This window comes from Micropterus salmoides, unplaced genomic scaffold (genome assembly GCF_014851395.1).
Source record: "Micropterus salmoides isolate LMB-PRFRI ecotype aquatic unplaced genomic scaffold, ASM1485139v1 Ms_hic_scaffold_11, whole genome shotgun sequence".
Classification (NCBI taxonomy): Eukaryota; Metazoa; Chordata; class Actinopteri; order Centrarchiformes; family Centrarchidae; genus Micropterus; species Micropterus salmoides.
In genome coordinates, this window is record NW_024040152.1 from 23,937,563 (window position 1) to 23,953,615 (window position 16,053).

General features: G+C 39.8%; 1 protein-coding gene across 1 annotated transcript in view; it reads left to right on the plus strand.

Moving 5' to 3' along the window:
* The first annotated feature begins 1,216 nt into the window (after positions 1-1,216).
* The window catches only part of adcy2a (adenylate cyclase 2a), an 80,752-nt gene continuing 65,915 nt past the window's right edge, over positions 1,217-16,053 (plus strand). Inside the window, exons 1-3 of the mRNA XM_038711912.1 lie at positions 1,217-2,681; positions 3,915-4,464; positions 9,333-9,530. Coding sequence (XP_038567840.1) covers positions 3,928-4,464; positions 9,333-9,530 — 735 coding nt within the window. The 5' untranslated portion in view covers positions 1,217-2,681; positions 3,915-3,927. The remainder of the gene's footprint in view (positions 2,682-3,914; positions 4,465-9,332; positions 9,531-16,053) is intronic.

Here is a 16,053-nt window from a genome sequence, read left to right on the forward strand (position 1 = left end):
TTACCATGGTTACCCTGCCCTTTTGGTCTTGGGAGTGTTTAGAGGTTGTTTAGTTTATGGCTGCGGAGGTCCTCACAGCCTGGTTCAGGTTGAGGTTAGTCTCTGTGTAATGTTAAAATTGTCAGTTTAACAGTCATGCATAGAGTCTGTTATCTCAACTTCACTGGCGGTGGTAGGTTTTATGGCTGAAACTACCCAAGCAGCACTTGGGAGTGGAGCAAACCTTTCACCCCCTCCTTTGGGGTACTTCGGCTGTCTGTTGAGGGTTGATATCTCAACGCCCCTCCTATTTCTCTCAGGGATAGACAAAAAAAGAATTTGGGATCACCAAATTTATTTGATATAAAATGATCAAATCCACACTGGCTGTTCACTACACTATGTACACAAAAAGCCTATTTCTCTCAAACATTGTTCACAAATCTGTCAAAATCTGTGTTAGTGAGCACTTCTCCTTTGCCGAGATAATCCATCCACCTCACAAGTGTGGCATATCAAGATGCTGATCAGATGGCATGATATTGCACAGGTGTGCCAAAGGCCACTCAAAAATGAACAAATTTGTGAACAACATTTGAGAGAAATAGGCCTTTTGTGTACATAGAGAAAGTCTTAGATCTTTTAGTTCAGCAAATGATGAATGGGGGCAAAAACAAAAGTGTTGCGTTTTTAATTTTGTAAAGTATATGAATGATCCACAAAGAGTTAACTGCATTGAATGCCCTGCCTGTTGGTAGAAATGATAGTTTCCTCAATGAGTGGCAAATTATCCTTACGTATGGTGTGCAAGATGGCATTGCTAATTGTTCACTTGACAAGTAGTTGTCATGATTTGGTCTTGTCTGTTCTTTGTTTCTTTGTCTAGATCCTTGTTACTCTGTCATGTTTGGAATCTGTCTGTGTTACCAGTTATTTAGTCTGCTTAGTCTGTTCTGTGTTTTAGGTTTCAGTCCTGTTTGTTTCTTGTCTTGTGTTCAATCTGCCTGTTTCCTGTTCTGTTTAGGTTAGTCTAGTGTTAGTACAAGCCCTTTGTCCTGTCTGTTTGATTGCTTATCTTTGTCACCTGTGCTTCACTCTGTGTGTGTGTGTGTGTGTGTGTGTGTGTGCGCGCGCACCCAGTCTTGATTGCCTTATGTGCTCCACCTGCTTGCTCTCCCGCCCAGCTAATTTACCTGAGTATAAATGTGTCACTTCTTACCTGCTTTGGATGTGTGGCTTATCACTGGTGTTTGGATTCTGCCTGTGTATGTACATGTAAGCCTTGTCTGCAGTTTTTGTGTTAAATGTCACAAACTGCATCATGCTCTCCGGTGTATTGCATTTAGGTCCTGTTCTGCACTTGGCCTTCTGTGACAGGATTTTACATGTATTTTGATGGTGACATGTCATTTTAGGAACTTGGAACATCAGAGGCAAGTCAAGCTCATTTTAAAGCACGACACATCTCTCCTCGTAAGTGACTTCAGCTATTTTTGCCTTCATTAGGGTGGCTGCCTTCAAAGAGCTGTAGAACATGACAGTTTCATGCTTCTGACCCAAACTTGAAGACCAAATGTTAGATTAATTTGACAGAAAAGAAATAATAAATGTCTTTACCTTCCATGGTCAAACTGTTTGTATGTGATTATGGGTGTATGCTCATTTGCAAATGTGAACACATTAATGAATAGGTGTTTGATTTAGTGTGACAGATGGGAAATATTACTTTAAAGGGTTTTGTAGTACGTTCAATGGAAGGGACAGAGAGGTGTTGTTGCAATAGGTAAACCGCACAAACACATGCTCAGACGCAGGCAGTTGATGTGGATGGCAGCTTGACAGTGACTGTCTGCCCCCTTAATAATGTGAATGAAGGTTGCAAAATACATTTAGTGGCCCAGCATGAACTCTCACACATGTGAGAACCCTAACAACTGGGATTTATTGCTTTGTGCAGTAATAGTTTGACAACTTAAATTCAGCACTCAAATGAGGTAGTAGTCGTAATGGGATTAGAATCTGGAAATCGTCATTGATTCAACTTTATAAAAGCAGCATTTTGGCCAGCGCCACTTTCATCATGCTTGGCTGGTCCCTGTGCGTCATTGAATGTGTGCATGCATTATTGGTAAATGGCCTTTTTGTTCACTTTATTTTTGCTCTCTGAGCTGCTTATTCAAACAGAAGAACTGAATAGTCATAATTTAGAAACTACTCAGGTATGACACAATAGAGCAAAATTACTTCAAGTAGTCAGACATGGTTGACTTCAACCTAAGATCATTTAATATTCTTAAACTCATGAGATATTTTCACGTGAAAATTCAAAGGTTTTGCAGCTGAAGCGGTATGACAGAAGGCAATAGGGATATGATAAACATGGTTTGGTTAGTGGGCTATTGAGCTATATCGGGTGCCATTTGTGGCAACATGTTCAACTTCTTATAAAATCGATGTTACGACCCACGGGCCGTTTGTGTATATGGGATGTTGTGCTTGTGTGTTTTCCCTCTCTGCTCTAAGCAGGAACTTGCCCTGCCCCCAAGGCTGCAGCCAGCAACCTGAGGAGCGCAGCTGATTCCACTCTCCTAATCAGTGGAGAGTATCAGGGCTGGTGAAGGAAGCTGCTGTAGGTGAGAGTATGGTGGTCTACAGCAAAGACAGTAACCGGCAGTGGAACATTGGAAGTCCTGTGGTTAAGTGTAATGATTTACTGTTTTTGTTTTGCACTGTGTACTTGTGTGCTAGTTTGCTACCACTACTTTTGTGTTTATCACTTACCTTAGTTATCTTTTAAAAAGGACCCTTGTTGCTCGCTTCCCTTTTGGGAGTTGATTTCTGTTGAGTGTTAAGAGACACTTTCTTTGTTAATTATTGTAAATAATTTACCCTTTTCTTTGCAAGCTTACTATTTCGTCGTTTTCTTCTGCCCTGGAACAATTAATTGTACTAACCTCCTAGCCCCTGGGCTTCCATCTGAGGTTCGTAACAATCTTGGATGGGGCGAGATATTAAAACAATGTGCTACAGCTAACTTTGAAAATACTGAAGTAACTGTTATACATAAGTAGTTTTATGGACATTTAGTACTTAGAATGAACAAATTAGAGACTAGTATAGTGTACAGTGCTTGTGCATTGACTCATAACAGTTCAAAATAACACTGTAGCAGCATGACAGAGGGTCAGTGACCTTCTACGGGGAGAGCAGTGATTGGTGGTTATGTAGGGACTGAACCCTTCTATAGAATTTGACTTCTAACCCCGTGTTTTGTTACCTCTGAATAGTACTGTACCCTTCTATGGGTTTGACCTTTTACTTTGCAGACTTACACCCTTCTCTGTTACTTAACAGATACCTAAAACATGTCCTATATAAGCTATGTTTGATGTGCAGAGAGACAGTGGCCATCGGGCTGGGTCACTCTCCAAGCTGCTGCAGAGCTTGTAATTGATGCTGAACTCTTCTTAACTGACCTCTACTGGTGAATAACTCCCTTTTTCTCTTTATGCATTTGACACCACTTCACCTTTGACTATTGAACAGTTTCAACAAATCTGGCATTAAGGCAAATTATCTAACTTTATGGAGAAAGCAGGAGAGAGGGAAGGGAATGACTTAAAAAAAAAAAAAACATGAGGTGTAGGTGCAAAATCGAGCTCTGGGATAGAGCTGAAACTGATTTCGTTTAACATGTATTTTGCAGTTTCTCAGCTCAAATTATTTAGTATAACGCATACTGCAGAAATGTCAGTGTTAATTTCTCTCACTCGCAGACTTCTCCCTGCTACTGCTTATTTTCTTCTCTTCCTCCCCTCCCCCTTAGCCCTCTCTCCCTCCCTTTTCCCTTTACTTCCCTCCCACTTTTCTCTCTCACTGTAAAGAGCAGTCACTCTCTGCACTCCCCTTCATTTCCCGCTCCAACATGTTGGCAGGAGGAGAAAGAGGATGCTGCGCTCTACTCTCGGTGCGTTCTTGCCACCTCTCCGGTCAGCACATGCTGCCTCTGACTCAGCCTCAGCTTTCAGTTGTCTCCGCCTGAAGGACTTCAGAGAGGAGGTGGAGGAGGAACCAAAGGATACGCTGGAGATCAGGAGCTTTCACACCAGGGTCCCCAACAGGAACAACAACCGCAGGAGACCGGAACAGAGCAACTGCTCCTCATCTGTGGTGGAAACTAATAATACCTCAGCAGTGACCACATCCTCTGCCTCCTCTACTTTCCCTTCCTCCTCTTCCTCCTTCTCGGCTCCAAGATCCATGTGGCAAGAGGCAATAAGGAGGAAGCGGTATCTCCTGGACCGGACAGGGGAGTCTGGTGAAGGGGATAAAGGAGGAGGTCAGGAGAAGAGGAACAGGTCCCCAGATTGGCTGTATGAGTCCTACTACTGTATGAGCCAGCAGCATCCTCTGATTGTGTTTCTGCTGCTCATAGTGATGGGAGCCTGCCTGGCTCTGCTGACTGTGTTCTTTGCTTCAGGATTGGTAAGCTGCTCATTCACAACACACACACAGAAATGCATTATGCAAATAAAAAAAAAGTAAAAAATCCATACATCTTGGATAATACAAACATGGATTGCATTTTATTATCACTATAGCATATCACTGTCTGGGCTGTGAATTACGTTGAAATAAACGGCATAAAAATAGGGTCAAACACACTGGCGCGCGTGCGACACACACAAAATCTGCTGGCTTGTTAAACACAATACATGAGCTCCCCGCTCTCATAGACTCACACAAAAATGTGCACACACTTGCAAGCATGCTTGTGCAACACCTATATGCACGCACACTCACAGCATGCGGTCCTCATCGCAGCATTAATGTGAAAAGAAGGGTGAGATAAAAGTGAGAGGGGGAATGAGGGGCTTTGTTATCGCCTCATGGTTGACGGAACTACAGATCTGTTTCCCTCTGTCACTATTTTGACAGGGTTATCTTTCCTCTAAAACACTGAAGAATTCATTGATGTGAAGGCAAGGCACTCTAAAAAATAGACATTTTGAAGTTAAAAAAGCAAAACATTAAGTGCAGATTTTGACTGGCTGTGGTGTAACTCTTAAATAACCTACCTGACTAGATGCATCTAAAAATTTAATGATAAAAAAATCCATGTTATATTAGCACAATCGAATTCAATTGATTTTTGATAAATACTAACATTATAGCATATCACATTTTTGCATTAGGAGAGTACCTCTCCTGTCTCAGCTGAGTCTGCTATTAAGAAGGGATTACTCTAAAATACAGTGAAAGAGACAATTAGACAAAGAGGGCATTGACGCGCACACACACGCATCCCTCCACATCACAAATTCACTAGAACACCAGTAATCAATAGTAACACATGTATTTTAGCTAAACATGCACAACTGAAAAACAGAATTAAAAGTGTTGGATGCTGAAGTTGTTTTCATGCACCATAAAATACCACCAACTAATAGATCGGTCAGTAACATCAGTGGTGCAATCAAGACAAAACAGGTACTTTACCTAGTAAGTCAACAAATGAAATCCCCTATCTAAAATATTAGAAGAGGCAACAATCTTTTGATGAATAATATGTATGTTGGCAGTATTTGTGAAAGTTAATATCTCCAGTCTTGAGGAAAATATTTCCCTACAATCAGACACAAACTCGTGGGCTCACAGCGACCAAGCATCTCAGTAAATGCCTTTGTCAGGCCACTGCTCACTATACCTGTCCTACATCCTCTTTTCTTGATACTCTATCCTTGTTTTGGATAGGCATTACTTTTTTTCCCCCTCCTTCATCCTTCCTTTCTCTACATTCTCATGTCTGTGTCATCTCTCACCACCTCATATCGCTGTCTCTCTTTTATTTGTATCCTATCATCCCTCCATCTTGCTGGCTGGCTGACCTAAATCTTGTGCTGTTTTGGAGCTCTGCTCTGGGCGAGACAAACTCTCTGTGGCTCTTTGCAGCCACGCATATCCTCTCCTGTCCCAGTGCATTGACTGTGTGCATGAGACAGAAGGAAGGTGGGGGCGGGGGGCTAAAGCGAGAGAAAGATGGAGGTCAAATCCAAAGAGAAACATTGTGAGAGAGACTGGCATAAAAACATTTTGATGGTTAGGTCACTTCTGGAGGAATGAATAAGAACTTGTTTTAGTGATTAGTCACTGCAATTAATAAAAAAAACAACTTACATTTTTACTCACTGTTTTAAGAGTTGAAAATAATGAATTCATTAATTTGGATTATGCAGTGTAATAGTGGATACAGTGTTATAACAGTGGATATTTGGAGTTTTTAAAGATCCAAAATGAGTGGAAGACCAAACAAAGCTCTGTTTTACAGATGGGGATACATTGTCACTAAACAGAGTGTGGTCCTCTAGTGAACAGCAAATTAACAGCTGATGTGTTAAAGAAATAATAAATTTGGAAGCTGCATTCACGCAATGCCAATACGACTTGGGGTTGAATCTGAAGTGTGATTGGTAGTTATGAGTGTATTTCACATATTCCTTTGCCTAAACATTCAGATGTGACATATCTGCCTACATAGCCATATCCTGACCCTTTTCCATCCCGACACGTCACTAGAAAAGCAATAATAGGATTAAGCCTAGCAAAGGCAGGCAGCGCAAACGACTCAATTCACTATCCTCCTACATCCACCTTTTGAAGAAACTCCTGAAATTTTAATTAGAACTTTCTGATCTTAGTGTGTTTCAGCAAGGCAGCAGCGAATCCATTATGGATGTGGCTTCAGCTTTGCTATTGGCTAACACTGCGGGCTTTTCAGGGGTTTCCCAAACTCCATAGGATGTTCTATCAGTGAAGATTTTTTTCACTTTTACAGTTATGTATAAAAAAGGATATGGAACCTTGGCTTGTACATTCAGCCATATTATAATATTTACCATAGGTTTTTGACCCTACTATCTTAGAATTTTACTAACAAAGACCACACCAATAAAGATATGAATTAAGAGTAGTTTATTACATATTCTGTATGGAGGTGTAAGAGGATGCAGGAGGGATGGATGAAGGGAAGGGGGGTTAGGGTTGAGGGATGAGGAGAAATCAGGGTCATGGACGGATGGATGGAGTACAATGATGGACTGGTGTCAGTTGGTGGGATGACAGGAGAGAACCAGGGGAGTAGACACTCTGAGTGGGGGAGCTGTCTCACCATGTACTCTTGGTTTGGACAGAGCCCCAGTGGTTCCTATATTCACACAAGAGAGTTGGGAAAGGGAGAAAATATGGGGGAGAGGGATGTCAGAACTGCTTCAAAGGGTAGGGGAACAGATATGGTGTGAAGTACTTTTTGTGCTGAAATGGGATGTGTTCAAGGTGTGGTCTTGTTCCCGAACTTGGTTATAAAACTTAATTTATATTTCAAACCTGTACACACGAGTACCATTGTAGACGAGTATTTTAAAATATACTACAAAAAAAAGATATTAAAGCTGCAAGCAGTGTTGAACGGACCCTCATCAATGCCTCGGGTAGAGATACAGCTAGGGTCTCTACACAACAGGCCAGCTGACACAGCTCTAAAGTTACCAATGCATTATGTCACACATGGGAAGTATTGAAAATAACTGACAATTTTTGGTTGATGTGTCAGTTATTCAATTCAAAATGGGGCTTCCAGTTGGGTTTAGGGTGTCGTTCTCAAAAAACAGCCTCCTGTTTCATGGCAAATTATTCCTTGCTAAGGCAACAGCGTAGAAATTACAAATCTACATCCCAAATTTTGTACATCTAGGTGAAATCCAGGGGCTGTTTTGTTGAAAATTTGTAGGGGGCGCTGTTGAGCTGTTTTTCCTCACTGATGTCTCTGAACTATATCGGACAACAAAATATACACCTTATAAGGTGTGTGCCAAGTTTTGTGAATTTTCAAGCATCCTTAAAACAGCTTCCTGTTTCATGGTGAATAATCTATCGCCATGGCAACGGAGTTTGATGAATCGTAAAAAAGCTTCTCTGATTGCACTGCTAAAATTTGATGTGGATCAGAGACGTTGGGCAGGGGCTGCATCACTGAATTTGTAATGAGCTTTCGAGCTCTATTTCCACAACCATGATCCCAAACCATATTAGACACCAGAAAATTCTCCGTGTGTGTGCAAAGTTTTGAGATTTCAATCATTCTTAGCCTCTCAAAAAAGCGCTTCCTATTCATGGCGATTAATGCTTTTACAACAGCTCAAGTTTTTTACAAAATTACATCAAGGCCTTGAGGCTTTTCTGAGACAGTTTTGAGCCAAATCGGATCATCCTGCTAGAAGTACATCAAAGAATATAACATGTAATTTCCTGTTGCCAGTTGGTGGCGCTATGAATAAATATTGGCATGTTAAATATATTCAGGACACGACTCATCAAATCTGTGAAGTTTGGGGCAGATATGTCCATGTACAGTCCATTTACAAGCCACATCCTTTTCAAGTTCAACACCACGTCACGGACACTCCCTTCAACAGGCCTTCAGATTGCACTGCCTAAATTTGGAGACAATCTGCCTAAATCTTGAGGAGCTCACTAAAGGACGAGGCCTGTCAACATCAACACATCTTTTTTTTGCCACTCCAAAGACACAAAATTTAATGGCTCATAAAAACCTTTGCGATTAGCAACACAACAATCTTTAGACTGGACTGCCCAAATGTGAAGTTGATCAGATTACATTTCTAGGAGGAGTTTGTTAATATGGAGCCTGTAAATGGTGAAAAAGTTTGTGTAAAATTCAAAATGGCTAAGGGTATGGCTCCAAGAGGCCTATTTTTAAGTCTAGAGATGATACATTATATTTCATACAGATTGGTGAAACATATGGCAATGCGTTGTTGAAATTTTGTAGGCGGTGCTATTGTGCCATTTTTTCTTTTTCCCACAACCATGGCACACAACCATATCGTATAACAAAGTACACCCCTTTTCATGTGATTTCCAGTTTTTATATTTTTATGCATTTATTTACCATTTTGTTGGCATTGGTTTCATATTAGAACTGACTGTAGCAAAGATCTTAGTAGGAACACCTTGTGTTTTTTTTTTTTTTTTTTTTTAAATCTGAAGATTCAGAGGAGAATGTGCTTTATTTTACATTCACTGCTTTTCGGGCACATGTCTACCTTGGTTATTTTCAGGACACTAAAGAGGAAAGACGGAGCTAGAAGAGTGGCTTTTTATAACAGTTTGGCAGTTTAATGCCCCTTCGAAAAGATTTGCTTCTTTATTTATCTCTCTCAGTCTCTAATTCCCCTTTCTCTGATACATTTTATATATGTTCTTCTCTTTTAAATTGTCTGTCCATGTGTCTCACTGTTTCTGTCTGATTCTCCTTTTGTTTTATTCTTTTTCAGAACATTGAGGACCATGTGGCCTTTGTAATCACTGTGCCCACAGCACTGGCTATCTTCCTGGCTGTGTTTGTACTCGTCTGCATTGAGTCCATCTTCAAGAAGCTTCTCCGTGTTTTCTCCCTGGTCATCTGGGCCTGCCTGGTTGCCATGGGTTACCTTTTTATGTTTTCTGGCGGGATAATTTGTCCGTGGGATCAGGTAAGTCACAGATGTATTCTGTCATGGATTTATTTGTATCAGAGGAATATGTGATTTGTTTGTGTTTCTCCGGTTTTATTGGGTAATTTCAGGAAAAATTTAGTGGCTTAAGGAAAAGCCAATACTTTGAATACACAGTACAGTACATGGATCACTCCTAACAAGTACTATCTCTTGAAAATTAAATGCTGTATTATCTCAACAAACCAAACTTTAAATTGTCCAATCTAAGCACATAAATAAGCGACCATTGATTCAAACATTTTTTACTCCATTTTCCCGTGATAATAGGATCGTTTTCTTGAGATTTCAAGATAACAAAACAGTAGTTTAACACAGTGGTTTAATAGTAATTTCAGTATGAATATAGTAAGTATCACTGGTTAACTCAGAGCAAAGGACTGATACTCTTGGAGTTGACAGCTGACATCTCCTGTGGTGAATTACAAGATCTGTGGGAATTTTGTTGGCTTTAGAAGTGCACATTCTGTACAAGTTAACCAGATAAACCCAGCCATATGCATACCTAGATCATTCCAACTTGTGTTTTGTCCGTGGAAATATTTATTTTTTCAGAAAACGAGTGAAATCTGGCAGAAAGAGAAGCAAGATATTTGACTTGGCTTTTTCTCACTGGTTTTCTGTTCTGCTTGAGTTGGCTTATACCTAATACTTAAACATTTTCAACTGATTTCCAGTCCAAACATGTTTTTTTAAGTCTATGCTGAGAGAGGGTGGAGTGTAGATTGTGAGTTATAATGAACATGGACAAATGTGAAATAACTTAGGGATTCAGATGGCTTGGAAAAAAAGAACTCCGAAAGCTTTTATTTCATCTCTTGTGGTATCTGACCTACATTCTGTAACAGGGTGTCTTTCAAGTTTTGGCTTGATCACGCACAAGCTCAAGTGCTTCCTGACATCTCATATTTGTTTTTTTTCCTGTCTCTGCTTCAGAAAGTAAATTAATATAGAAGATTTTAGAAGATCTTAAAAAAATGACCATAGCTACAACTGATCCTGTTCAGTAAAACCAATTAAATGACATGGTCTTCACCAGTATTAATAATTTATTTATCTAAGCATAATTGATTGTTATTGTCAATTAAAGAAACCCTCCTACCTTAATTGTCATGGGTTTATAAAATAATATTCTCCTAGACAGGTTAGTCTCCCTGACTAAGGATGGGTATTGTTAAATTGTAAAAGACTTTAACTATCAGTCTTTATTGATATCACTATCGATACTTTTCTATTATTTGGTGGTGGAAAGTTGGTGGTGTCCCAGCTCAAACAAGAAAGTAACTTGGAACATAAACAGCATTTCACTTCCTCATCTTTGGGTTATGTGAAATGAAGCCACGCCTTTGACCACTTTGCACGTTCAGCAATCCTAGCAAGCAACCAGTTGAACCAGTTGAGAAATGAAGTGAACTAGGGCGTGTGGTAGGCCCGGACAATCTGAGGAAAATCTGTGAGGTGCAATAACATTGTTCAATATTGCGATGATGATTTCACTTGTGATAAATAAACAAATAATGAATATTGCATATTAGCTGCTGTTATTCACTGCCTGCAGGTTACCTTACCTGGAGCAGCTGGTTTGTCTCAGCCAGCAGCTGGTTTTACAACAATGTGCAAATTTTAAGCAACGTGGCAAATTAGGCTGAACAGTTAGACTACAGACAGACAGTTTTTAATCTAGCTTGTTTGTGACATTTGTCTAATTGACAAGCTAATGTTACACAAGTGTAAAAACATAGAGGATTAAAGACTGGACAGAGTACATAAAAAAAAAAAAGACGCTTTCTACGTGTTTATGCTTTTTGAGCAGATGTATTGATACGATTTGTCTTTTTTCCTTGTGAAGGTTTTCTGCATGTACTTAAAGTTAAAGAGTGTGGCTGTCATCAACTGGAGTAGTTTGGAGTTAAGTTACCTTCACTTCACTGTCTCCACTGTGACCGGCTGCTGTGTGTATGTAGGAGCCAACACAGAGAGCAGGCAGAGGCTGCAGCCTGATAATAAACGCTACAGTCTTTAGCCCCAGGCCCGTTTAACACTGCATTTTGGTGCTATTTAGATCACTAAATAACTTCAGTTTTATTATTCATCACGTTTCAGGTTAAATCAGATTTAATTTAAATGACAGGACTCTCGTCTCTCAAGACATAACTTCACATCATAGGAGCCGCTAGTCTTGGTAGCCTAGAAGTATCGATAAACTTGGACCTTATTGATTTTTGGGTTTTGAGAAATTTGAAATTGGATCCTTTTTATAGAGCTGGGTTTCAGTCAGCATCCCTATATCTGACTTTCCTAAACAGCTTTGGTTCAAATGTCATTTACTGTGTTTTATTTGGCACTTTCCTCTAAACTTAATGAAATTAGTTAATCAAATTATATAATGCCTTTAGAAGGCACAGCAGAAATTTGAAGTCGATCGGACTAAATCCCTAGGAGGGGTGTGTGTGTGTGTGTGTGTGTGTGTGTGTGTGTAAATCATCCAAAAATTGCCATAAAATTAAAAATGGCCGACTTCCTGTTGGGTTTAGGGCATCGCTCCAAGAGGCTTTTTGGTATGTCTGGACTACAAAGTGTGACACTTTGAGGCTACAATACTGAACCTTTTCACAATATTCTAATTTTCTGAGATATTGAATTTGGGGTTTTCATAAGCTGTAAGCCATAATCATCGAATTTATATCAAATAAAGGCTTGAAATATCTCACTTTGCATGTAATGAGTCTATATAATATATTCGTTTCACCTTTTAAGTTGAATTACTGAAATGAACTTTTGCACAATATGCAAATTATTCAAGTTTCACCTGTATTCACTAAATATGTAAGTTTGATTACAACCCTCTCAGTACTATGCAGCATCAAATCAGTCAGAATGCATAAAAAATGCTGCTGTTCTGAAACAAATTTGTATGGACTATATTTTGCAGCAGTAGCACATTAGACTTACAAGTAAAGCTTAATCTATATCAGTGGTCCAATGCTGATATTTAGAGTGCAGAGTGGCCAATGGCCAATATATATTGCTGAAATCAAAACAAAAAAAGTCATGTATAATTCCATTAATTCATGCTGTTTTAGATTTTTAAATGAAATACACTGGCTTATGCTTTAGATTTCAAAATGTGACTAGTGTTTAAGGAAGAGTGGGGTACAATATGTCAGAACAAGCGGCATTATTCTCTACAGTATACCATTATACTTTTAATGCTAACCAGAAATGGTTTTAGATTAGATGTGCTGTCATTTAGGATAGGAAAAATGTGTTACCATTTAGAAAAGATGATGGTGACTGAGGAGATTTAGGCTCAAAAACTAACTTTTTCACCACCTTCCCAGGACTCACAAGGGGGGGTGCTAACATCATTCCATTTTCTTTGTTTATTCTTTGATAATGTTTATTGGTCTTGTTAGTGTAGGTATCGGCTAATGCAGATTATGTAAAAATGCCAGTAATGCTACATATACACTCACCTGCCACTTTATTAGGTACACCTGTTCAATTGCTTGTAAACACAAATAGCTAATCAGCCAATCGCATGGCAGCAACTCAGTGCATTTAGGCATGTAGACGTGGTTAAGACAACTTGGTGAAGTTCAAACCGAGCATCAGAATGGGGAATGTGGCATGGTTGTTGGTGTCAGACGGGCTGGTCTGAGTATTTCAGAAACTGCTGATCCACTGGGATTTTCACACACAAGCATCTCTAGGAATTACAGAGAATGATCTGAAAATGAAAAAATATCCAGTGAGTTGTGTGGACGAAAATGCCTTGCTGATGTCAGAGGAGAATGAGCAGACTGGTTTGAGATGACAGAAAGAAGTGACTCAAATAACCACTCGTTACAACCAAGGTATGCAGAATACCATCTCTGAATGCACAACACATCGAACCTTGAAGCAGGTGGGCTACAGAAGACCACACCGCGTGCCACTCCTGTCAGCTGAGAACAGGACACTGAGGCTACAGTTCGCACTGGCTCACCGGAATTGGACAATAGAAGATTGGAAAAAAACGTTGCCTGGTCTGAGTCTCGATTACAGATGGTACGGTCAGAATTTGCCATAAATAACATGAAAGCATGGATCCATCCTGCCTTGTATCAACGGTTCAGGCTGGTGGTGGTGTAATGGTGTGGGGGACATTTTCTTGGCACGTTTTGGGCCCCTAAGTACCAACTGAGCATAAATGTGACAGCATACCTGAGTATTGTTGCTGACCATGCCCATCCCTTTGACACAGTGTACCCATCTTCTGATGGCTACTTCCAGCAGGATAATGCACCATGTCACAAAGCTCCAATCATCTCAAACTGGTTTCTTGAACATGACAATGAGTTCACTGTACTCCAGTGGCCTCCAGTCACCAGATCTCAATCCAATAGAGCACCTTTGGTATGTGGTGGAACCAGGATTTGTATCACGGATGTGCAGCCAACAAATCTGCAGCAACTGCGTGATGCTATCCTGTCAATATGGACCTCTGAGGAATGTTTCCAACACATTTTTGAAAGTATGCCACAAAGAATTAAAGCAGTTCTGAAGGCAAAAGTGCAAGATGTCCCTAACAAAGTGGCCAGTGAGTGTATATGCTTTGTGTTTTACAGTCTGTATCAACATTACATCTCCAGTTAAATAAATTACATCTACAAATATTGGTGGATTTTCTCATCAAACCTGTCAAGAAGGCTATCACCAACGGCATTATGGATACCCAAAGTATGAATTCAAAAACACAATCGGAAAACTTGATGACATTTCTTTATATTTCCAACTTGTTTGCTTCGATGTGGATGTTGTTTCTGGTCCTCCTTTGTTTTCATTGAATTTTGAATGCTTTCTTTCCATTTCTAAGCTTTGAGATATTAGTTTTCTTAGTATGATCTCAAATCATTTATGCACAAGTTACTGAACACTCTCCTATCACCATCATGAAATATATAAAAAGCGTTTGATTCAAATTAAATCGGTTTATTGAACAAGATCACGCACCAAAATCCTACAGGCTACATATGGATGAATTTGATAGACTTTAAGAGCCTATTTATGAACTGATGATAAAGTTGTCCAGTTATGTTATGGGATAAATATCCTGCCATGTTTCAAAACTGAAAATAAAGTTCTGAAAGGTTGGAAACTAGTGTTTTGAAAATTCAAAATGAAACCTTGTAAATGGTGATCTGAAAACTGGTGTGTGAGTGTGTGTGTGTGTGGGGGGGGGGTTTTGAAACTCTGAAAATCGAGGGTCGAAAGGGCAAACTTTATTACATTACATTTGCAATTGTATTGCAGACTATTTTTCAGAGCTGATCTACAACACCCACTTTGTGGAGATACGCCCACACAATTGCGAGCTTGCGACTCGTGATTTGTGGCAGCGTTGTCATGCAGATATGCTCTGAAACTCAGACTGAGCGAAAATGAAGCTTTGCAACCTCGGACCTGGGGGGGAAAAAAGCCTGGAGGCAGGGCCTTCTGCTTTTGGCCAATGCTTGCCTGTCTGCTGAATTACAGTCCAATCACAACTCGTATTTACTGGATAGGGGGGACTGACAGTCTGCTCTGCCAATGACACACGGTGACAGGATATGCGTGCATGGAGCGGACAGAAATCTGCAACTGGTAGTAGCTCAGGGCGGTTTGTTCATCAGCGCAATGTCACCTGTGGCGTTGTGTTGGGAGATGCAGTAACTGAACCAGCAGTGAGTAAGAAATAGTATAAATAATACATGTAATTTAGGTGTCCCTATTTCACATATCTCCGGTATGTTATTATTTAGATGATTGTATTTGTATTTTATCTGTTGAGAATAAACTACAACTGAACTGGTAAAACAAACTGCAGCATCTGCACTGCTACAGCCATATAGGCCTACATCCTGCAACAGGGCTTATTGAAAACAGCACAGTACAATAGGTCATTTGTAAGTTGGATTAATTCATCAGTAATGGTAAGAAGTGTCGATGTTGATCACAAAGATGTAGCTAAAGGTGCGCTGATTTACACACCACTTACACACCATTCATTCCTTTCTTCTGCCTACAAAAAAATGTGAGGCCATTATGCTATTGCTGCTCTTCATCTTATAGCCATGTTAATTAACACTTCTCTGAAGAGAGATTGTTGACTGTCACTGGACTGTATTAAGGGAATGGCTGCCGTGCAAAGATTACAGATATAACTTATTGGCATTCTCACATTGCTCCATCTTAGTGTACAGTATATTCAGTATATTTTAGTATTTTAATTTACCCCCGGGGAGAAGAGTACCTACTTCAGTTATCAGTGAAATGAGCGTAACATCGCTTCATGCAGTCAGTAATGAAATGGCTTTGAATAATATATTAGTGCTGTTTGCCAGGGATAATTAAAAAGAGCATTAGTATTCGATTACCCTGCATGGAACAAAATATATTTTGATTTCACTTTAAAGTGGCTTTAATTTTGGTTTTGTCATTACTTTATTCAGTTCAATAATGTTCTTTACAGACCCAGCTT